The sequence below is a fragment of the Phascolarctos cinereus genome, unplaced genomic scaffold, assembly GCF_003287225.1.
Source record: "Phascolarctos cinereus isolate Bilbo 61053 unplaced genomic scaffold, phaCin_HiC Scaffold_2;HRSCAF=192, whole genome shotgun sequence".
In the NCBI taxonomy this organism is placed as follows: domain Eukaryota; kingdom Metazoa; phylum Chordata; class Mammalia; order Diprotodontia; family Phascolarctidae; genus Phascolarctos; species Phascolarctos cinereus.
Window position 1 is genome coordinate 53,556,607 of NW_027555625.1, and position 23,421 is coordinate 53,580,027.

Sequence of the window (23,421 nt, forward strand, 5' to 3'; positions counted from 1 at the left end):
ATGAGATACTGAGAACATTCTGTACTTGTATATTGCTTTTCTATTACTCAAAGAGCTTTCTCATCTGATATTCAAAATCTCCCAAAAGCAGGTAAGAGATATATGGTGATTCTCATTTTACATCTGAGTAACCAGATAAGAGAGATTAAGTGATCAAAGATCTTTGTTCAAGATCAAAAAGTTAGTTGTGGAGAAGGCTGAGAGCATGTGCTAATACTCCCCCAACTTTGTATTTTAGGACTGGCTGACTTGGGCTATTATGGTCCAAGCTCTATACTGTCACTAACTACCTGGGCCTCAGGGTGTTTGCACCTACCTACCTACCTACCTCCCCCTTTATCCATCTACTCCACACATTCCCACATCCCCTTATTTCCAGAACTGTTTGAACTGGGGCTCAACCAACTTTCTTTATCCAGTAGTATTTCAAGCAAGTGTGCATCTTGCCCTCATCTTTCTTTTCTCTCTCTCTCTCTCTCTCTCTCTCTCACTCACACACACACACACACACACACACACACACACACACACACACACACACAGACTGTTTGGTAGAAGTTAACCAGACCTTTCATAAAAATGTGTTGGATGGATATTGACTGACACCAAGTGAATAACTCCACCTTAGAAAGTAATCACTAATTTTATATTTAAGGGGGAAAAAAAGACAACAATGTCCTAGGGAAGGGAGATTGACAAAAATTCCTCCATTGTGAGTTCATATACACTAAAAATGGGCATATGACAAAAAGGAGGGCGTAAGAAATAATTGGGAAAAGAATAGGGGAAGAGCTTTGGACTACACTCTCAGAGCTAGGGGCCAGTAGGAGAGGAGGAGGGAAGAAGGAAAAATCACCTTTCCTTCTCAGTTGAGGGAATCAGATATCTACCGGTACACAGTCTATCAGACGATACAAAATCATGGGTTTTTTTCTTTCCTGTACATTGACTCTTGGCTTCATTGATCCAATTTTCCCAAAGTGCATAGTTCTAATCACGTTATTACCTTGACTAGAAATTACCAATGACGTCCTGTAACTTTCAGAAATGTCTAAGACCTCCACAGTCTTGGTCCAAACTACCGCCTGGGTTTCCCACACCTTTCCTTTCAGGATCCCTACACCTAAGCCAACTCAGACTACTTGCCTTTCAGTCTGGATGTCTGCTCATGATGTCCCCGTGCCCAGGCCTAACACTGCCATTTGGACTAATTATTGCCCATCCTTTAAGGCCTGACCTGATTTCTCTCAGATATAAGAGGTCATTTCTCCTCTGTCCTCCCTCTCACAGGCTTTGTTTTGTACATCTCCTGAACTTATCATATTCTAATATCCTTTCAGGTATGTCTTCATTATCTTCGTATCTCCCTCAGTACTGAGAATGATAACTTACATACAGTAGGTGTCTAATTAAAGTTTGCTGAATGAATAAATACTAAAACAAAATGCATATGATTTTTGTGTGTCTCATAATATAAGGTTTTTCTATACAATACAAATAGAAGATGAAAATAGTTTTGGTTTTATCTAAACTAATCTGGCTTAACCAAAAGCTAAGAAAAATAGAATAAAATTAAAAATGTCTTTTTGTAATACAAGATAATTAGTATGCTCTAGCAGTTTACCTAATTTGTGCAGGGTATTCACAGAGGACTATCACCTCTGGTGTGAGGGCTTGCTGAGCCCTTTTCAGGGCTGCTCATCAACCTTTCATGTCTAATTCTCAACACTCAGTTCTTGCCTGTGACTCCAAGAAGCTGTAGCATATACAAGAACTACACCCCAGTAAAACCATCTCGGCAGGTGACCCAGACCAGGCTGAGGGTAAACAACAGGCCTCAAACCTGCTGGTGAGTTAGGAATATGTCTACACAAGCACGTGAAGACTTTCCTCAGCAGAATAGGCGGATGAGAATAATTGGTTACAATAGCCATGAAGGCCGCTGAAGCAGGAGCTATGAAGCACTTAGAGCCTGGGCAGGCATCAGAGATGTGCCAAGGCCATCCAATGCATCCTGGGCCATCGCCAGTCATCTTGACTTACTGCACTTGGATGACTCAGAAAGAGAGAGTAAGACTGACGACTTTGTGCAGCTCTGCCTCACTTAAGTCCAACTTACGCACAACCCATGATGTCACTGATCCTCTTCAAAAACGAAAGACAAACAACCTAACACAAAATATATTCCCAATTCCTTTCAATCTAGCAATCCTATAAATCCTTTAAGGCACTGCTCAAATCCCAAAACTCTCACTAAGAGTTCACCACCACTACAACCGCAATGGATATGGAAGGCACTTTGCAAAATGATAATGACAATAACAACATCAATATCAATAATAGCAGCTAGTATTAATACAGTGCTTTTAAGGTTTGCAAAGCACTTTATAAACATTATGTCAATTTATTTTCACAATGAGTCTGGGAAGTAAGTGCTACTATTATCCCTATTTTATAGACAGGAAACTGAGACAGACAGAGGCTAAGTGATTAGCTCAGGGTCATAGAGCTAATAAGTATATGACGCTGGATTTGAACTCAGGTTCACTGCCCCTCCCAGCAAGCTAATGAAAAATAACAATCATAGATTGAAGCATCATGTAAACCTTAAGGCACTACATGAGTTAGCTCTCCTGATCACCATTTTCCTTACTGATCTGAGTGTTCACTAAGAGCCTCTCTGGTACATAAATATTGCACCAGGTGCTGTGGAGGAGGCTAGAGAAGCTGAATGTCGGACACAAGATGCACATGGAACATGGTTCTTCATCCTTCTACCGTTCTCCAAGTCCTGTCCACCCTGTTTTGCAACATACTGAGTATGTTTCTCATTCGGCCACTGTTTTTGTTATGTATTAACATCTGGTGCTGAGCACAATTCATATTTTTGGACTGAATCGTAAAGGTGAAATCCACTGGAGCTGTTGCTCCACACAAACAGGAATACGGCCCTTCCCCTTGCTGTTGATGCACCAATGATGGCCGACAGACTTGATCTACTTTAATTCTATGGCTTAGTTTCCCTCTATTAGTTCACAAGAGATACCTAAGACTCCAACAGCTCCCCTCCAGCCCCAGGGTGCTGCAAGCTGCTCGCCTTTTCCTTCTTACTCCTTCGGCAAGTGTCCAGATAAGAGCTGGGGAAGGGGGGCCTTTCACATCCCCTGCCACTGCAACCTCTTCTACAAGTACGGCCCCGTTCAATAACTGGTGACATTCAAATATTCAGATTATGGAATCTCAGATTAAACTACTTGTAACAAAACCTGTGACAGACACTGAAAGGCAAAGACAGACTAAAGTACTAGGATTTTTAAGCTTTAAAGTTGCTTGGGTCAAGAGGTAGGGAGAAGTATCAAGTTCATTTTTCATAAAGGAATAAAAAACAAATTCACTACTACTGTGATCGGAAATTTAAGGGGGAAAAGAAATGTCAGACTCAGTGCCAATAATTCATTTCTTTAAATTACTGTCTTGATATGTGACTGGCCCAGGAAAATAAAAGAAATAAACAGGGAAAGACTGCCTAGAATAAATTATAGTATTTTATACCCAAAAAAGTAGAAGCAAAAAGCCAGCGCTACTCAACTAATATTCCATGTGACGATTACCCATATCCATATTTTCCCAGCCTCAAAGCCAAGTTAGTCACTTTTCTCCAGTGGTAATTCATTTATTCAAGAGAAAAATAAATACTCAGCTCTACCTTTTCCAAGATTGTGAAAAGAAAGCCACCTTATCCTCTCTCTTTTTTTTATTACTTCTCCAAAGCAAAAAAAAAATGAAAGCAATAACCCTTTATCTTATAATAATAATAACCTCTTTCTTCTCCCTTGCTCGGAGCCTACTGTCTAGTCTCAAATCAGAGAAGATGCAAAAGCTGGTTAGTTCGGCTTGTTGGAGCACATGGCTAATGACGCCAAAGACAATATCTTCTGGACTTTGTTCTGTGTCCACAGGACTCAGTGCAAAAATGAGAACATCAGTATCTAGGATGCAAATGGTTATGTCTGCTTTCATCTAGAAAAACAGCTCAAAGCATGGACTTCAGTGTCAGGCAGGCAGACCTTCCAGCAGGCTGTTGTAAAGTCTGTGTGTGAGGTGATAAGGCCTGTACCAGGGGAGTGGCAGGATCAGAGAAGAGAAGAGGACATAAACAAGAAATGATGCAAAGGATGGACAGGCCTTGGCAACAGGTTGGATATGGGGGGGGGGGCGGCACACGGTGAGAGAGAGGGAGAAGTGCAAGAAGTGTGCACCTGAAGGACCGAGGAGATGGTAGCCCTTCTACAGGAACAGGTGGGGGGCATGGAGGGTTTAGAGGGAAAGATAATGAGTTTCCTTTTTGAATATACTGAGTTTAAGATGTCAAATGGCCATCAAGTTAGAGAGGTCTAAAAGGCAGCTAAAGATGTGAGACTAGAGGTCAGCAGAGAGATTGGGGTAGGTAAGATAGATCATCAGAACAGAGACAGGAATTAAACCCACGGGAGCTGCTAAGATCCCCAAATGAAGTAGTATGGAGGGAGAAGAAAATGGGCCTTGTATGACACCTACAAAAATAGAGCATGATTTGGAGGAAGATCTAGCAAGAAAACAGAGAAGGGGCGGCCAGATAAGCAGCAAGAAAAGTCAGGTGAGAGTAGTGTCCCAAAAATCTAGAGGGACTACTTATTTTAATAAAAGAATGCCCATGCCACTCCACAAGTCATATGCTTCTTATTTTCCTATATCCACAGCACTGTTCATTCTACAGGATCTTTCCTTGGAATACTTTTCCCTATACCCATTTTTCTCTATGCCTATTCAAATCCTCATCCTTCAAAAGTCAACTCCAGCCCTCTCCTCTCCTCCCTGATATCTTCCTCCTCTGAACACTTACGACTAAATCCTGTGAACCGCTCATTTAGAACTGAATCACAGTACTTTATATTGCTATCAACCTTTCCATATCTGCATACCTCATGACTCCAGGTGAAACTATAGACTTTCAGAGGGTAGTGTCTTATGTGTTACACTTCTTTGACTGGCCCAAAGCATTGAGCTTAACTGTAGTTGGACTTAAATAGGTATGAGCAGAATGCACCAATGACCATATTTTACTGCACCTATAAAAGGCATGACTTAAACAATTCTGTAAGCACACGGTTCTCTAATTAGCACTGACCGCAGTCCAGGAGTCATTCCTACGTGGATTCCTTTGATGAAGCATTACAAGCAGGAGAATGAGTAAAATACCCATTTGGGTATTTAATGAGGAGGCCTAGGTCATGCACACCTTCATCCCTCTCCAGGCTCCATTCCTGACTCAGCTCCACAGGATTTGTGATGTATTCCTCTTCTTCCCCCCTGGAAGCTCACTCCACCCCTGGACTACTCCTTACACTAGAACTACCCTCTGCTCCTGTGGTTGGCTGGTTTCACCCAGAACCTTCATTTTAAGGAGGTGGCCCAGACCAATCATGTCTTCATTCCTCCCCTAGTTCCCAGTCCTGACTCTCCCTTTCTCTGACTTTCTCTACAATGCCCCTGCCGCACTGAATGCCTTCATTCACAACCTCTCCACTCCTTTTTCACCTCCCTTTCTTGTGCTGTCTTCCTCCATCAGAAATGTATGCTCCTTGAGGGCAGAAGACTTTCTTGTGTATTTATATTCCACAGCTCCTGACACACAATAGGCACTTCATAAATGCTTCTTGACTTGAGGTATAACAGAGACTGTAGGCATAAAAGTCCTGTTACCAAAAAAATCCATGGTTTAGGCGTAACAACCAAGTTTTCTTTTGTCTTTTAATCATTATTTCATAGGTTTATAGTTGGATAGTACTTCAAAGGTCATCTAGTCCAACCCCTTCATTTTTATAGGTAAAGAAACTGAGGCCCATACAGGACAAGTGATTTGCCAAAGGTCACATAGGTAGTAAACAGTACAGCTAGATTTTTTAACCCATGACCTCTCTCCCAAACCTAGCACTCTTTCCATCTTACTATTTTTCTGGTCACTGATAAATTAATCAATCAGCAAATATTTATTAAACCCTATGTGCTAAGGACTGAGGATAAAAGAGTGAAAGTCTCTCTCCTCAAGGATCTGATTTTCCAATGGAGAGGCCAACATGTACACAAACACCTATATGTATGCATATATGAATACAAAGTGGTTTTCAGAGAGAGTATAACTAGCAGCTGGGGAGATTAGGAAAACTTTCATGAAGAAGGTGGTAAAAGTTGAGTCTTAAATGAAAACAGGGATTGCAAGAGCCAGAGGTAAGGATGGAGAGCATTCCAGGCAAGGGGGATAACCAGCATAAAGAGACCAGCAAGTTCCTTGAGGGAATGCCATGGGAAGAGAGGAGCATCTTTCCAAAAATAATCTGTCCAAAAAACCATCACTAAATATTATGTAAAAATGCTCTTTAAAAATCCTCCTCTCAGGAGCAGCTAGGTGGCGCAGTGGATACAGCAGTGGCCCTGAAGTCAGGAGGACCTGAGTTCAAACCCAACCTCAGACCAAACACTTGACACTTACTAGCTATGTGACCCTAGGCAAATCACTTAACCCCAACTGCCTAAAAAAAAAAATCCTCCTCTCATTCCCCAAATGATAAATGATCAAGGATATGAATACGCAGCTTTCAGATGAAGAAATTAAAGCTATCTATAGTCATATGAAAAAATGCTCTAAATCATTATTGATTAGAGAAATATAAATCAAAACAACTCTGAGGCACCACATCTCACCTAACAGATTTGGCTAACATGACAAAACAGGAAAATGATAAATATTGGAGAAGATGTGGGAAAATTAGAACATTAATGCATTGTTGGTGAAGTTGTGAACTGATCCAACCATTGTGGGGAGCAATCTGGAACTATGCCCAAAGGGCTATAAAAATGTGCATACCCTTTGACCCAGCAATAGCACTTCTAGGGCTAGATACCAAAGAGATCATACAAATGGGGAAAGGACCCACATGTACAAAAATATTTATAGCAGCTCTTTTTGTGGTGGCAAAGAATTGGCAATTGAGAGGATGCCTATTTTGGGGAATGGCTGAACAAGTTGTGGTCTATGAATGTAATGGAATCCTATTGTGCTCTAAGAAATGATGAACAGGCCGACTTCAGAAAAACCTGGAAAGACTTGTATGGACTGATGTTGAATAAAGTGAGCAGAACTGGGAGAACATTGTACACAATAACAGCCACATTGTGCAATGACTAACTTTGATAGACTTAGCCCTTCTCAGCAATGCCAAGGATCTAAAACATCTCCCAAGGTCTCATGATGGAAAATGCGGTCCACATCCAGACAAAGAACTATGGAGTCTGAATGCAGATGGAAGCCTACTGTTTGCTTTTTTTTCTCTTCCGTTTTGTTTCGTTTCTTCTTTTTTTTTGTGGTTCCTCCTATTGGCTCTAATTCTTCTTCACGACATGACTTATGTGAAAGTATGTTTAATAGCAATGTATATGTAGAGCCTATTAAGATTGTACGCTGTCTTAGGAAGGGAGGTGGGGAGAGAAGGGTAGAAAATTTAAAACTCAAAAGCTTATGGAAGTGAAGGTTGAAAACTAAAAGTAAATTCACAAAAATTTTTTTAAAAAATAAATAAAAATCCTGTTCTCACATGGTTGTTTCCCTTCCCCATTCCCTAAGACACTTTGTGTTCCCTATTTAAAGGAATGTGTGATATACCCACTGCTCCTAGGGAAAATATTTTAAGTATAGAAATGGCAAGAGAAATACCATGGCACAAAAGGACTGACATGAGGCTTTTAGAGAATACATTCATCTGATCACAAATTCGAGAGAAACAAAGCTGAGGCTTGAACGGAATGATGTTTCATTCCAAATGTGTGCCTCCCTATTAACCATGTGAGATTCGAAATGCCAATTGCATAGCAAGTCATTTAACTGAGGTATCAAAGGAAAACAAAATTTGTTTCTGATCTTTCTTAGTGAAATCTATTATTCAGATGGGTCAACTTAAATTGACCACTTTTAAGAATCAATTTTAAAGGTGTTTATTGAAGGTAGTAGCTCAATATTAATAAATTTATAGTGTAACCTTTCCCTTAAGCCCCCAAAACACTTTCAAGATGTCCTATCATTCATAGTCATAGTCATACCATTCCTATGAAACACAGGATTGAACCTAAGATTTCACTGGTATAGCAAACTCCTAGATGAGGAAACTCCTGCTATCTACCAATGAAGATTGGCCCCTTTTTGGTATCATGTTGTCTCTGAGAGTTGTGAAGAGCACTGGAAAATCAAGTGACATCTCAGAGTCACTCACAAAGCCATTACAGGTCAGAGGCCAGACTGGACTGCTGATCTTCCTGACCCGAAAGCCAGATCTCTATCCACTATGCCATGCTGCCTCTCATGAAATACATAAATAGCCAGCAACCATTGTCTCCACTCTACAGATGATATAGGGCTAATTTAATAGAAAAAAAAAAAAAGATAGTGTGTTAAGATTGTGTTAGAAAGTTCTACACGGAGCGTTCAATGACCACGTGCTGGTCCCTGACACTAGGGTCCAATTTCCCAAAACCAATGTTTTCCCGGTGAGACTCTATGTTTGTAAGTTATGCCACGTCATGGTTGCCAACTGGTTAGTTGCCTAAGTTGTGCTGTCCCCACGAGTAACCATACAAAAGCTTATATTTCAAAAGACAAATTCTTGCCTTCTGTGGTATGGTTTGTTCAATACATCAAATAACCTCTTTTATGTGTGTACATGTTACACTCCTATCTGCACTCAGATTTAAAGAGTCAAAGACAAAAAGACTGGTTGTGAGGAGGCTGCAGTGGATTACTCCATGTTGTTGTCCAGTTGCTTCAGCTGTGTCTATGACCCCATTTGGGGTTTTCTGGGCAAAGATCCTGGAATGATTTGCCATTTCCTTAACATAACATACACACAGTAAGTGGCATAGGATGTTTAAGATATGAATGACAAGAAAAGCAGGGGAGCCATTCATGCAACAAGAGGGAAAGACAACAAATGAACAGCCTGAGCCTGGGAACCACAAAACGTGAAAGGACAACCTCCGGCACCCTGGGCAGATCCTCTACAGGGGACTGATGCAAAGACACGGCAAGAAAGGGCACAGGGTAAGAAGGCCTCCATGGCTTATCACCTACTGTACTGGCAGAGGCAGCCCGCCCTTAGGCCGCTGACACCATGAAACCATGGAAGTGTGTAAACACAGGTAAGCAACCTAAGCACAGAAAGATTAATCAGTTTGCCCACAAAAGAAACTTCAATCTTGGGAATTCCAGACCAGGGCCCCATCTACAAATCCAACAATGAAATCTGCTTGATAAATCAGAAAGCCCTGAGGATAGGTGATAATGGCAGCAAAGAATAAAGAAGAAATTCAGGAGCTCATGGAGGGATGAGGTTCAAATATGTCAAACAGAAGGCAGAAACCTGCTGCAAAGAACTGGGATAACCAATGACAAATACTGACACCAGAAGAAAATACTGTTCATATCATGGGCTGCTTTTGCATTATAACAGAGAGGAGGGTCAAACTTGGGCCAGGCTACAAGGCAAAACTCAGGAGTGGGGCCAAACTAGATTCAAGTATAATTGGGAAATGTTTAACAAAATAAAAAAAAAAATACAATACAGCAAAGATAATGTTAATTTGTGGTTTTCTAAGTCAACATGTGGCCAACAGAGATCTGTCATAATTTGAGTTTTTGACACCACTGATATACACTACTGTTGCTATCTAATATTGTGAGTAAAATTAAGACTACAGTAGAAATGTTTGAACAACAAACAGTTAAAAAAAGAAACTTATCAGCTTTACTGTTTGGAAAATTAAATTAATTCCCAAAATTGCCAGTCGGCTGAAATGGCATTTTACTTTGAAATGAATCTACATATTGTAAAAAGAGAAAAAAAAATCTAATGACTTATTTTGCTACACATTTTCATTACATTTCTAACAACATACAGAATACTTTGATTTGATTTTTAAAATATAGGCTTACATGTACCATTATAAAAAAGTGAGAAGAGTAAAGTCTATATTTTCAATTATAGCAAAAGAGCCAGCCTGGCAAAGTTTTCAGATCATGTCTCTCTGTGAAAATTTAAAGATTTCTAAAAGAACCAATTATAGGCCCAAATTGTATTGCCTCCATAAGTAACCGTATAAAAGCTGATTATCTCACAAGACAAACTGTCTTTTGTGGTATGGTTTGTGCAATACACCAAATAGTTTCTTTTGTGTGTATATATGCTGATGTTTTTTCAAACAAATATTTCTTCATTTGGAAAAAGTGATACAAATTCTGCCTACTGTATGTTCCTAAATACTTTCAACTAAACGCATATTATGTTGAGCATTTTTTTTTCCAAAAAAGGAAGGGGAAAAAAATTTTCTTCAGCTAAAAACATCTTCATAATGAGATAAGCATGATCTAGTTATGTATGCCATATACCACACTTCAACAAATTTGACTTCACTTCCAAAGTTTGAAGCTATAAAAACAATTGAGGAGATCCCACCTACTGGGGTAAGGACTCACTACTTGACAAAAACTACTAGAAAAATTGAATAACTGTCTAGAAAGAGTTAGGTTCTGACCAATACTTCACTCCATATTCCAAGATAAGCTCTAAATGGATAAAAGCTTATCTCATAAACAAATCAGAGGAACAACAAAAAAATTCCCTTTTCAGATCCATGGAGTTCATGTCCAAACAGAAGGCAAAATGAACAATGTGATTATATAAAACTTAAAAGTATTTGTACAAACAAATCTAATGCAGCTAAATTAAGAGGAGAAATCATTATCTGGGGAGTAGTGTGGGGGAGGCTCTTTGAATCAAGTTTCTCTGACAAAGGTATCATTTCTAAGACACAAAAGGAACTAATTAAAACTCATAAGAATAAGAGTCATTTACCAACTGATAAAAATTGTCAAAGAATATGAACGGGCAGCATTCAAGGAAAGAATTCCAGGCTATCTACAGTCACAAGAAAAAAATGCTCTAAATCACTAATAATAAAAGAAATTCAAATTACAGTGACTGAAGTTCTTCCTTATACCATCAGCTCGGCGAAGATGACACAAAAGGAGAATGATAAATGATGTGGGCGCTACAGAAAAGCAGGCACCTCAGTGTATTACTGGTGGAGGTCTGAACTGGTAGAGCCATTCGGAAAAACGATCGAGGACCATGCCCCAAACGATACTAAACTCTACACCTGTGACTCTGTATTATCACTATTAGGATTGAACCCCCAAAATAGGTCAAGAAAGAAGAAAAGGTCTTCTATGTACAAAAAAAAAAATTATAGCAGCTATTTTTATAGTGGCAAAGAAGTAAAAAAATAAGAGACAGCCTTCATTTGAAGAGTAGCTGAACAAATTATGGTATACGAATGTAATGCAACACTACCATGCTGTAAGAAATAGAGAAATAGACATTTTTAGAGAAACATGGGAAGAGTTGTATAAAATGATACAAAGTGAACAGAACCAGGAGAACAATTTATACTATAATATCAACATTATAAAAAGGAACAATGACCAACCATTGTCCCAGAGGACCAAAGATGAAGAATGCCACCACCTACTGACAGAAAAGTGAATGACTACTAACATGCAGAACAAGAAACACACTTCGTTTTTGGTCTGACGTCACACCTTGTTACAAACCTTTGTTACAAAGGTTTTGTTTTTCCCTGGGGTCAGGGAGACAAGAGAGAGAAAAAGTAAAAGGTCATTAAAAAAATTAAAATTTATAAACTGAATGAAAGTGTGATTGAAACAAGTGGTGACTATTTTAACAAACAGCAGAAATCTCTACCTAAGGTAGGATTTCCAAAGTACAAAGTAATCAAAAGGGAGAGGAAAATGGTCTATAGCTATAGGAAACAGCAATCAATATTCATAGCAAGTTATCAAAATACTGAAAATATGAAGACTGTCAAAGCTTTCAAAAAGATTCCAAAAAACTTCCTGGGGCTAGAATGAGAGATGGTGGACTAGGAATTGGCGAGAAAATAACTTTCTTCATATTGTGGCCACTCACTTTATCTCACCAGAAAAGAGAAAGATAAAGAAATCTTATGTGAGCCAATTTCATGAGATGTTCAAGGATCAGAGCAAGGTCAACAGTAGAGCTTAAGTGGCAAGTAAAAGGTTCACGTCTTCATTTTGCAGGTAGAGGCAGAGTTTATGAGGTAAAAGAGCTGTCATTGAGCTGTTGAGTTCTGAAAGGTTTTTGCTTTGGGGTTTTTTTTTTGCTCTTTAATAAAGTTAAATATACAATTTTATTCTTTCCATAGCAATTTCTTTTTGAGGACAATGTAAGGTAACTCAAAAAACAAGCAGTACAAGAACAGGCTTGGTCATGTAACAGTGACTAGTAGTAATCTGCTCAAACCAAAGGAGCTGATTCAGTGTCAGGCATGGGAGTACACAGATATATGATGGAAGCACTCCAGAATATCAACAAAAAGACCTTTTTTTGAAAGACGACAACAGCCATTAATATATAGATGCCATATGCCTGCCACATTCAAAAGAACAGATAATGATATACATCATTAAGATTATATGAAAATTATCTCACAATGACTTTGGCTCTTTGACTAACTCTTCATATGCTCTTCTGTAACTTTTGCCCAAAATGAAATAATGAGTTATCCTTATCATGGGATTCAAAGCCAGAGGGGAGCTTAGGGGGAATCTCTTATTTTAAAGGGAAGAGAACTGAGGCATAGGGGCAGTGCCTCAGAGCAAGGAGATAAGTGACAGAGCCATACTTTGAACCCAGGTCTTCTGAATGGAGATTCAATGTTCTTTCCACTCAACTTCCCTCTCCTTCTCTACCTGGAGGTGGGAGACTTGGGTCCAAATCTCTGCTATCATAAAACTGGTTCTGAGCCATGGGTAAGTCACAAAGTGAGCTTTATTGATTCACTTGTGAAACGTGGGTAATATCATGCGTACTACTTACCTCAAAAGCTATGGCAAATAAACTGTTGTGGAAGACTTCCCAGTACTGTATAAGTGTAAAGCCATTCCTGTTTTATTATTTGATCTAAATTGTCTTCTGCATGACTTAAATGCTAGCACTACAACCAAATCAAAAATAACTACTCACCATTAAATATGTTCAAAGTAGTCGGGCACCATAATTCTGAATATGGTATTTTTTCAAAGTCTCTACAGGAACTTTTTGGTTACACTATGTCCCTAAGCAGACATGGCATGCTCTCATTAGAGGCAGTACATCTTTTCTAGTACAAAAGAATTTCAAGAATGTACAACCCTGTGAATTCACCAAAAGTCTGTTATTCTCCTTAAAGTTTGGACCTGTCTGGAAAATAGATAAACACTGCCAGGCAGAAGAACAGTCGCCCTTTGTATTATTATTTCTTCTGTAAAAACTAGTAAACATACAGACTTGGCAAACATGGGATTTATTTTATATGCTACAAGGAGCCACAATTTAATTACAGGAGCTCATGCTGTTCTGGGTTGCAAATAGGCCAATTTTGACTTCTTGTTCTGAACTTCCCTGGCTTGAGCAGCCAACCATTAAGAGTTCTTTTACTCTCCCTTTACAAACTGCACAAAGTGGTTAATTTTTTTGGGGGGGGTTTTGTTTTGTTTTTTGAAACATGAATTGAAAAGTGTTCCTAAGAGTTTGCCATGTTTCTCAGTATAACTATTAGGAGATGTCTGATTCAAAAAAAATAATAATATACTCTTTCATTCTTCATTATACATAAATTAAACAGCAAATTGACATGGCTTGAGTCAAGAATTCGTCTATTGAGAAAATTTCACATGCTTTCCCTATCTGGAGAAAGAAAATGTACACTGCCCTTTCTAAAAGGGTTTTGGCTGCTTCCTTGAAGCAGCTGTCTGCTGAGCTCGGTACCAAGACCCCCACACACTCTTTACCCACAGTCGTTCGTATGGCAAAATCGCTTTGTAAGCCACCCACACCAGGGAACACAAAAGTCACATGCAACAAACTCTCTTCTTCAAAAGAAAATATGTCACTTTACCATTTGGTTTGTTAATAAAATTTGTATCACTTTGTTTGGAATTTAAAAAAAATATTCAGCATACTAAAATCATGCTGTTCATAACAAAATTATGTGACTGGCCAACTAGCACAAGAACATGAGCTCTCGAGCTGTTTTCTAAAAGCACAAAGACAGTTAAAAAGCCTCTCTGGCTAGCCCCTCTTTAAATCAAAAAAAGAGCGCACACTATCAGCACAGCTACCTGGAACAGGGATACAGCCTGGGTCCCTAAACAGTTTCTCCTTTGGGTACCACCCAGTGACCAGACCAACACTAGTATCCCATCAAGAACCTTTTTCCACCGCATCATAACCATTCTAGCCAATCTACACCAAACTCCGAGAAGCTGTGAGCACATTATTCTTAGTATATCAGTAATATCTGGCAAATTTAATGATGTCAATTAATTAACTTAACTAGTCAGCACATTGTGGCTCTTGCAAAAAGACATGGGAGTTTCAGGTATTCTACAGTATATAATACTGCTGGCCTTCATAGCCAAAGATAACAGAATGTGGCAATTAATTATCTGTATGGAAAGATGGAGGAAAGACTGGGCAAAAGGACAGAAAGATCAAAAGGCACATCTCCACTGCGCACACAAGAAAGCTGTTATAGGAGCAGCGAGGTGGCACGGTGGATAGCACTTGCCCAGAAGGCAGGAGGACCTGCGTTCAAATCCAGCCTCAGACCAAACACTTGACACTTACTAGCTGTGTGACCCTGGGCAAGTCACTTAACCCCAATTGCCAAAAAAAAAAAAAGCTGTTATGGTACTAAGAACTACAAAAGCCAGTAACAACCGATAAGCGAGGGTGTCAGAACTTGGTGCCCCGGGGTGGGATTTACATTAAATAGCATAGTCCTTTATTGCCCATTCTTGGCCTTGGCTACAGTGGAAGATGAGAACAGGTACTGCATTTCATTGTGTCCTGGAACCCCGACACCTGTGTCTCACACACAATGGGTAAATGGCTACTCGACTGAATGGAGTTGCATGAACAGTAGCTATCCTTCATTTAACACAGGATCTTTCCATTTGAGAATCATTAGAAAATTGCAAGGAGGTCTGAGAGACAAACCCCACTCACACAGAAGAGCTCTGACCATGGTGAGCTCTCATTCTGTGTCTCCAGCTACCGTGCAGGGAGATGGTGTGGCACCTACCGGAAGGAGCGTGAGTAGAAACCAGTCCTGTGTTCCACTCCTGGCTCCAAGTCCTAGCTGTAAATATAACCTGAGGCGACATACTTAACCCTCCTGAATTTTTACCTTTCTGATTGGTTGGTTTTTTGGGTTTTTTTTTAAGGAATATTATTATTCGCCCTTTTATCATCCAGGTCTGCTACACAGATCAAATGTGCTGACAGAGCGTACAGGCATCAGAGTCGCCGTTATTAGGGTGCGCCATTTTTGCTCTGTAGTCTCTATTCTGCCTCCCACCATCCACCATAATACCGATATAAAATCCTTCACCCTCCTACAGCACCAAGGATGAGTCAGCTAAGATCTGACCTAGTTGGGTTCTATGAATAACATGTGAATGACCGGCCCATGCCAATCAATACGCCATAAAGTAGGATGCTACCTGAATTAATTCACGTACTTAGCGCTACAACAAAATAGCAACCATTAGAACAATTCTGTTCAGTCATTTCTGAGTCCTGTCTGATTCTTTGCGGTTTTCTTGGCAAACAAACTGAGTGGTTTGCCATCTCCTTCTCCAGCTCATATGACAGATGAGGACACTGAGGCAAACAGGGTTAAATGACTCGCCCAGGATAACCCAGCAAGCAAGTAACCGAGGCCAGATTTGAGCTCGCAAAGAGGAGTCCTCCTGACTCCAGGCCAAGCACTCTATCCACTGCACCAGCCAGCTGTCCCATAGAACAGTAAGTCAGTAAACAGATATGTATTAAGCACCTACCGTGTGCCAAGCACTGTGCTGAGGATTACAAAGAAAGGGGAAAGGCACTGCCTGTTTTTGAGAAGCTTACAGTCTAAGGAGAAGACAACAAACAAGCGAGCTATCTACAGAAGAGATGGGAGATAAGTGGGTGGCCACTGACAGGAGAACGATTGAACAAAGGGTGGTATGCAAATGTAACAGTCCATCATCAAGCTATAAGACTGTAAGCCTGATATTGAGCTAACAAATAAGAAGAAGTCAGAACAAACCAATTACAATGAAGCATCCAGGACCCAAAGGGCATTTAATAAAATATACTTTCTTCCTCTGCTATTTATGCTTTCATGCCTTCATTTTATCAGTTGGTTTTGCTAAACTGTTTTTCTTTATTAGAGAGGAGGGTTCCAGGGATGGAACGATATACAGGGTATATACTGGGTAGTAACTGCCATGTTTAAAAAAGAAAAAAGGAAAAGGAAAGACACCAGTAAAACTACCTTTAATGGCATATGGACCAACTTGTCTGTCCAACCTCCGGGGGTGGGGGGAACGAGGTCAAATACATAAAATTAGGAGTTAGACCTTGAGACTACATGTATACCGGGAGAAAATCGACAACCAACAATGTTCTTACGTTAACAAATGAAAACACACTTGTGGATCAACAAAAATTTTCTCCCTAGTTTATTCACAACAAAAAATTGGATTATGATTTGTTTTTCTATTTATATCTCCTCTTGCTAATCCACTAAATCTTTGTGACTGAATGTATAAGAGTTGACTAAGGCAGAAGGTGGGAGTGAAACATACAAGCCAAAATAATTAGTCATCCCTGCATTTAAAAATATTATGAAATGACAATTCTTTTAAACTTGTGACCTTCTGTGTGGACATGTATGTCTACATTTCTTCATATTCCAGTGGGTCCAAGTACGATGAGTAAATGCAATCGTTTCAGAGTCATATTTTCTTTCAGCTGACCCAGACTCTAGTTCTGAGACAAATGGTGGTGTGAGAGAGTTGAACTTACAGCATGTGTTACATTCAGCGTGATAGTACTAAAACAGCGAAATCAATCAGCCAAAGCTCTTGGGAGAAAGAAGCCTATAATTCTTTACTGCCTGTATAAATATGTTCAGTAGTCTAAGTATACACTTGGATAATGTGTGGTTGATGTAGACCAAATGCCATTCAACGACGAAAATTTTAACACTGTCTAATGAAACTGGCTGTCTTTTTTTTTTATTTTTTCAATTAGTAAGCAGTAATTTTTTTCTCCTTCACATCTTTCCCCACTGAAAAAAACAAAAACAAATATTTGCAACAAATATGCATAGTTAAGCAAAACAATTTCTTCGTTGTCCATGTCCTAAAACATATGTCTCGTTCTGTATCATGACTCCATCAAGCTCTGCAAAGAGGTGGGCAAAGGTGGTTTCTCCTGACAAGACCAGTACCACACAGATGACCCTGGGTGCTAACGGTGGTGCTGAAGGAGCCCAAACTCTGTCAAGTCCTACACCGATATGGGAAAGCTCTGAGTAGAGACCAGATTAGCATGTTCATTGTGAAAACACTAGCCTCAGCTGGGATGTTAGCCACCCTATGACGAATATTTTTAGTCACAGCAACTTAAAACACCGTCTCAACATGGAACGAGGCTGCATCTGCATGAGTAACAGGACCACTCAAATGGATCAACACATGAATCCTTGACAGCGTAGTGTGCTTGATTAACACACAGCTAATGTACACAAGATACTATGAGAGGCACAAAAGACACAAAGAAGAACAACAGGGTGTCTGTCCTCAAGGAACTTAAAATCTCCTAGGGAAGGAAAGAAATAAGAGGGATGAATGAGAGTGTGTGTGAGTGAGTGTGTGTCTACACATACAACTGTAATTCAAGTTAGACCATGAGTAAGTACATGAGAGAAATTCCACAGACTGGCATGAGAGATCCTCTGGGAGTGAGTAATTTTTACTCTAAGAGATCATAAGATTATTAAGACAGGTAAGTAGATAGATAGATAGACAGATAGATAAGAATATGTTTTCTCTTCCAACACTATTATAATGGATGCTCCCTGAGAAGCAACAACCAAATAAAAAATAAGTTTTCTTGGTAATGCAGGCTTAAGGGGTTCCTATTTGCTTTTCTGATAAGTTCTGCATACATCAGTTCAGGTGTATATCCCTAGTGAATGGCATTTTTAGAAATTCAATAATGACTAGTATTTATATTGCGGTTGACAAATATTACCTCACTGGATGCTCACAACTTCTTTAAAATTAGAATGAAACTGAAGTCCCAAGAGATAAAAATAAGACAGAGAGTGAAAGAGAAGGAGAGAGGAATGGAGAAGGGAAGGGAAAGAAGACAGAGAGACAGAGATAGACAGAAACAGAGAGAGAGAGACACAGAGAAAGAGAATAGGGAAATAGAAATAACCTCACATCAAATAATATGTCAATGGAAAAAATATATAAATGAAAAATTCAAATACAACATCAGGTTTTCATTACAATCCCATAGGTCAATCCACTCTCCTCTTCTTATTTTCTCCTCAAGTTCTAACTCTTATTATTTTTTCTAATATCATGACATTTTGGGGTTATTTACATGGTTCTAAGTTTTTTCCAAAGTGTTGTATTGTTTCATAGGGAAATCCCTTTAAAAATTTGAATAGAAATGTGAACAATGCCTACTACTACATCATTCCTGGCTGACAAAAGCTTGAAACCTGGAATTAAGTAGAGAAAAGCAGAGCTGTTCCTATACGTAGAGTCAGAGTTTAGAGCTTAGAGTTGTCTTTCTACTTTTCTTCATTTCTAGATGTGGAAATGATACTTCTGGTGGGGCAGAGAAGAAGAAGGCTTGCTTGCAACTCTATTCTTATTCATCCCCATGGATACCTATCAACCACACAGATACAGAACTTTCAACTGTCTGGGGGCCATCTTTAACTCAGTCACCCATATTAACACACAAAATGCCTATTGTTAGAGCATGGCATTAGCCCACATATAATTTTTAAAAATGTTCACCTAATCTAATAACTGCACCCATAATGTCAAAACACTATCCACTGAAATGTCATTTCTGTAATTCCCTCTTCCATTCTAACACCAGAGCAGGGGGGAAACAATCCAATGTCTAAGAACAAATGGATGTAATACATACATAAACAAATCTACCAAACCTATCGGTGCTCCAGAAATACAACACATGAAACATACTTACAACGAATTCCATAGATGGTGAGGGGATCAAGCTGTTTTTTCCCATGTTTTCCCTGCCCAGAGAGGTTGGAGACAGCCTGAACTTCCCGATGGAAAAGATAATCAAGTAATGTTAGCGCCATCTTCTCTGCTGTTCGACAATTGGTGCTAATGTGCAGCATGTCAGCAGGGATGATCGCGCATCGAACCCTCATTTCAGGATTATTCTCATCACCAAGCCAAGTGCCGTTAGGGTAGTCCTCTAAAAAAAATGCAGAAAAAATGTTTTAAAATGGCCAAAAGTTAAAAGAAAAGAAAAGAAAAGAAAAGATTACATACAAAAGAGCAAACAGAATTAGAAGTGATGAGGAAGTGGCTGATACAATTGCCTTTTTTTTTTTAAAGGACTAGGTCTCCTAGCTCAACCAGGCTGGAAATGCATGGGCCTCTCAAAGGGAACTTTGACTAGCTCTCTTTCCAACTGGGTCAGTTTACCCTTCTTTAGGCAATCCAGTGGATTCTTATTCCCAGGGGCTCACCATACTCATGCCAAACTTAGAGTGGATGACCTATAAGCTCAGCCCAGACTATATAAGAGGCAGAGAAGGGGGTACCTTATGGTTATGGGGGATGAGCTGTGAAAAGACAAGAAAACTATGGATGGAATGTCTCTTTGTTGAAGACCAAAATATAAGAAAAGAAAGCAAAGAAGCACTGCTCTGGCATTGATAGGTACTAGTAGCTAGCTCTTCACCTGAGCTGGTATGGTTAAATTTGCTTGCTCTAGTTAGTAACATTCCTATTTTTGATATCAAAGTGAAATAATTTAACTTTGCCAGTCATCCTGATGAAGAAAACACTTCTAGGAACCTTGACACAAAGTATTATCTATTAAAGCTACTGAAGACATTCACGTCACTGCATATAAAGAATATTGGAGCAGGACCCAATTTTTTTTGTTTACATTTTCTATGTTTAGATGATTTGTTTAAGTAATGCAAACATTACATATTATCAAATACAATATTGTTTATCATATTCAGTAAGTCAACATAGAGTCAAACTATATGCAATGTTGAAAAATGTTTGTGAATTTTGGCTTACATAATGTGAGCTATTTACATAAACCCTAAGTAAACTTACTCTGAACCTAATTTTTATGGATGAGAATCTGTATCCTATCTAGTTGCATGCCAACAATTCCTTCCATCCACCCCTAACCTCTCAATATCCAAACTGTTTGCTATGATAAGGTTGAGACACTGAAGTTTCCAGATCAACAGTTGTGGCTAAGAATGGAATCCATTACTGATGGCTTGGGATCTGAAGTTAGTCATATCTACGGTTGTGCACTTTCTTCTACATGATAGTCCACTGTTGCCTACGTTGTCAAACAAAATCTCTTCCTTCACCTGGCATCAAAAGACTTCTACGTTGACGCTCACCTCCCTTTGCGTCACATTTCACACTGTTTCTTCTCATGCACAGAATATTTAATCAACCTGTTCTCTGCTCTCATTTTATCCTCTGCTCTCCTGCCTTAAAGCACTTGCATGGGCCAGATGACATACCTGGAATACACACCTTTCTCATCTGCACTTGTGAAAAATCTCTCTCTCCCTTCAAGGCCCAACTCTAGTTCTGCCTACTATACGAGAGTGCAAGTTTCTTTTTTTTTTTTTGGGGGGGGGAAGCACTGCAATTGGGATTAATGACTTGCCCAGGGTCACACAGCTAGTAAGTATCAAGTGTCTGAGGCCAGATTTGAACTGAAGTCCTCCTGACTCCAGGGCAGGTGCTCTATCCACTATGCCACCTAGCTACCCCTAGAGAAAGAAAATTTCTTAAAGGAAAGAATTGTTGAAGTTTGTTTGGGTGGTTGGTTTCATCTTTGAACGCACTTTCTAGATAAGAGGCATTTAATTTTATTTAATTAGATAGGCATTTATTAAGCACCTATTTTTCGCAAGGAAATGTGATAGGCGAGAGGGACACAGAGAGAGAGAGAGACAGAGACAGACAGACAGACAGACACAGACTCACTGTCCCATCAAGGGATATTGTCCAAGTGCCCCCTCTGTTTTACCTCACAGTGTGTAAACTCATTCATAGCTAACAGTGGCTCAGAACGCGTCAAAAGTCAATTGGTCTTTATCTGAAGACAAAACTCCTTGTAAAGTAAGTACAGCCAGTGCCTAGGTAAGATTTAAGGGAGACAGGCATTGATCAAGCGCCTACAATGCTCCAGGTGCTGCGCTAAGTACCGGGGACACAAACAAGGGCAAAGGCAGATTCTGCCCTCAAAAGGCTCAAAATCTAATGGGGCAGTTGTTGTTCAGTCACTGAAGTCATGTCCAATTCTCCATGACCCCATTTGGATTTCCTTGGCAAATCTACTGGAGTGGTTTGCCATCTCCTGCTCCAGTTCATGTAACAGATGAGGAAACTGAGGTGCACGGGGAAGTGGCTTGCCCAGGGTCATCTAGCTAGTAAGTACCTGAGGCTGGATTTGAACTCAGGTCTTTCTAACTCCAGGCCCAGTGCTCTATGCCCTACGGTGTCTCCAAGCTGCCTATAATGGGGGAGACAATATGCAAAGAACTTTCTCGTAACAAGCTACGTACAGGATAAACAGGAAATAACAGAGGGAAGATACAAGAGTGAAAAGTGATTGGGAAACGATTCCTGTAGAAGGGGGGATTTTAGTTGGAACTTAAGTAAGCCAGGAAGCAAAGAGAAGTGACAACACTGAATCAAAAAGGGAGTGAGTAAAGTATAATAGGCCCAGTAAGGTGAGAGGGACGAAGGGGCAGTCAGGTGATGAAGGGCCTTGAACACCAGAGAATTTCATGTTTTATCCTAGAGGTGATGAGGAGCCACTGGAGCTTCCTAAGCAGAGGTCAGGCCTCAGCTTTATGAAGAGAAACCCTCTTGAGTGACCGATGTCAGTGCACCAGACTGTGATGAGTCAGGATGGAGAAGAAATTCACCGGGTCCCAAAGCAGCACCAAGTTCTGTCCTGCGACATCGCTCAGAACCTTGATCAGGTCAGCAGTGAGCCAGACAAGGCTACAACTGCTCACCGTGGCACTCAGCTCAGGGCAGCAGGAGCCTTTTGCCGGCTGCTGGCCAGACACAGCCCCACATGCCAGGGCTTAAATTTCCTGGTTGCCAGATCCCTCCCAAAGACTCTCTTTCTTTTCTGAGAATTAATCAGGCTGTTTCACAGCAGTAGTTTGTCAATTCTTGGCACAGTGGTTTTGTTTCTGTTTGGGGGGGAAAGGAGGTGTGCTTTCGATGGCACTTTTCTTTGTGTTTTGGTAGGAATGATCTTTCTTTCCGAATGTGGGCTTGACTGACGCTTAACTGCAGCAGCACTATTTCTAACAGTCACTAAAGGGTGCTCTTCAAGAGATACTACTTTCGCACATTTTTATAGAGTGATATTCATTTTTACAAACCAGAGAACTAAAAACACAACAAAACCGAACAATGAAACACCTCTATGGCAGGAAATCTTACACTCAGTAGACAAAGAACTCTCTAAAGATGAGGTAAGCAGCTAATTTAGGGGTCATTTGATGATGGTCAGACTTCTGAACCAGCCTGGTATTATACAGAAACGCATACGTATAACCACTGCTGTCACAAAGTAGAACTAAATCAAAATTATTGCTTATCCCAAGTATTTCACACATCTCTTGTAGATGCTTGACACACACATACCACACACACACACATACACACACTCTGTGTATCTCTCCCTCTCCCTTTCACACACACACACACACACACACACACAATCTGGAAAGGCTTACATTAAGAAATGGTCAACGAGCTGAACTCTGAAGCGAACCAAGCATTCTACAAGGTAGAGCTGAGAGATGAGGGAGTGCATTCCAGGCACTGGGGACAGACCAAAGCAATGAGGAGGCCACTGTGACTGGACTGCAGAATGCAGAAAGGGGAGTGACGTGTCAAATACAGAAAGGTAGGCTGCAGCCAGGCTGTCATGCGCTCTAAATGCTAAGCACAGTCATCTATATTTGTTCCTAGTAATCCAGAGCCCCCAGAGTTCAGTGACCAGGAAAGTAATTTGGTCAGACTTGTGCTTTCATAATATCATTTTGCAGCTGTGAGAAGGATGGAGTATCCTGATACACAGTAGGTCCTTAATAAATGCTTGTGGAAATTACATGGAGAAAAAT

At 40.0% G+C, this 23,421-nt stretch overlaps 1 protein-coding gene across 12 annotated transcripts in view; it reads right to left on the reverse strand.

The window, feature by feature from the left end:
• BANP (BTG3 associated nuclear protein) overlaps positions 1-23,421 on the reverse strand; it is a 254,133-nt gene that overhangs the window by 136,766 nt on the left and 93,946 nt on the right. For 11 of the 12 annotated variants that reach the window (XR_013484520.1, XM_020989193.2, XM_020989198.2 and 8 more), the window contains one exon: positions 19,236-19,475. The exons of the other annotated variant lie outside the window; for it this stretch is intronic. Coding sequence is in view for 10 of the 11 variants with exons in the window: in XM_020989193.2 (XP_020844852.1) it covers positions 19,236-19,475 (240 nt within the window). In the remaining variant the exon portion in view is untranslated. The remainder of the gene's footprint in view (positions 1-19,235; positions 19,476-23,421) is intronic. 12 annotated transcript variants of the gene reach the window in all.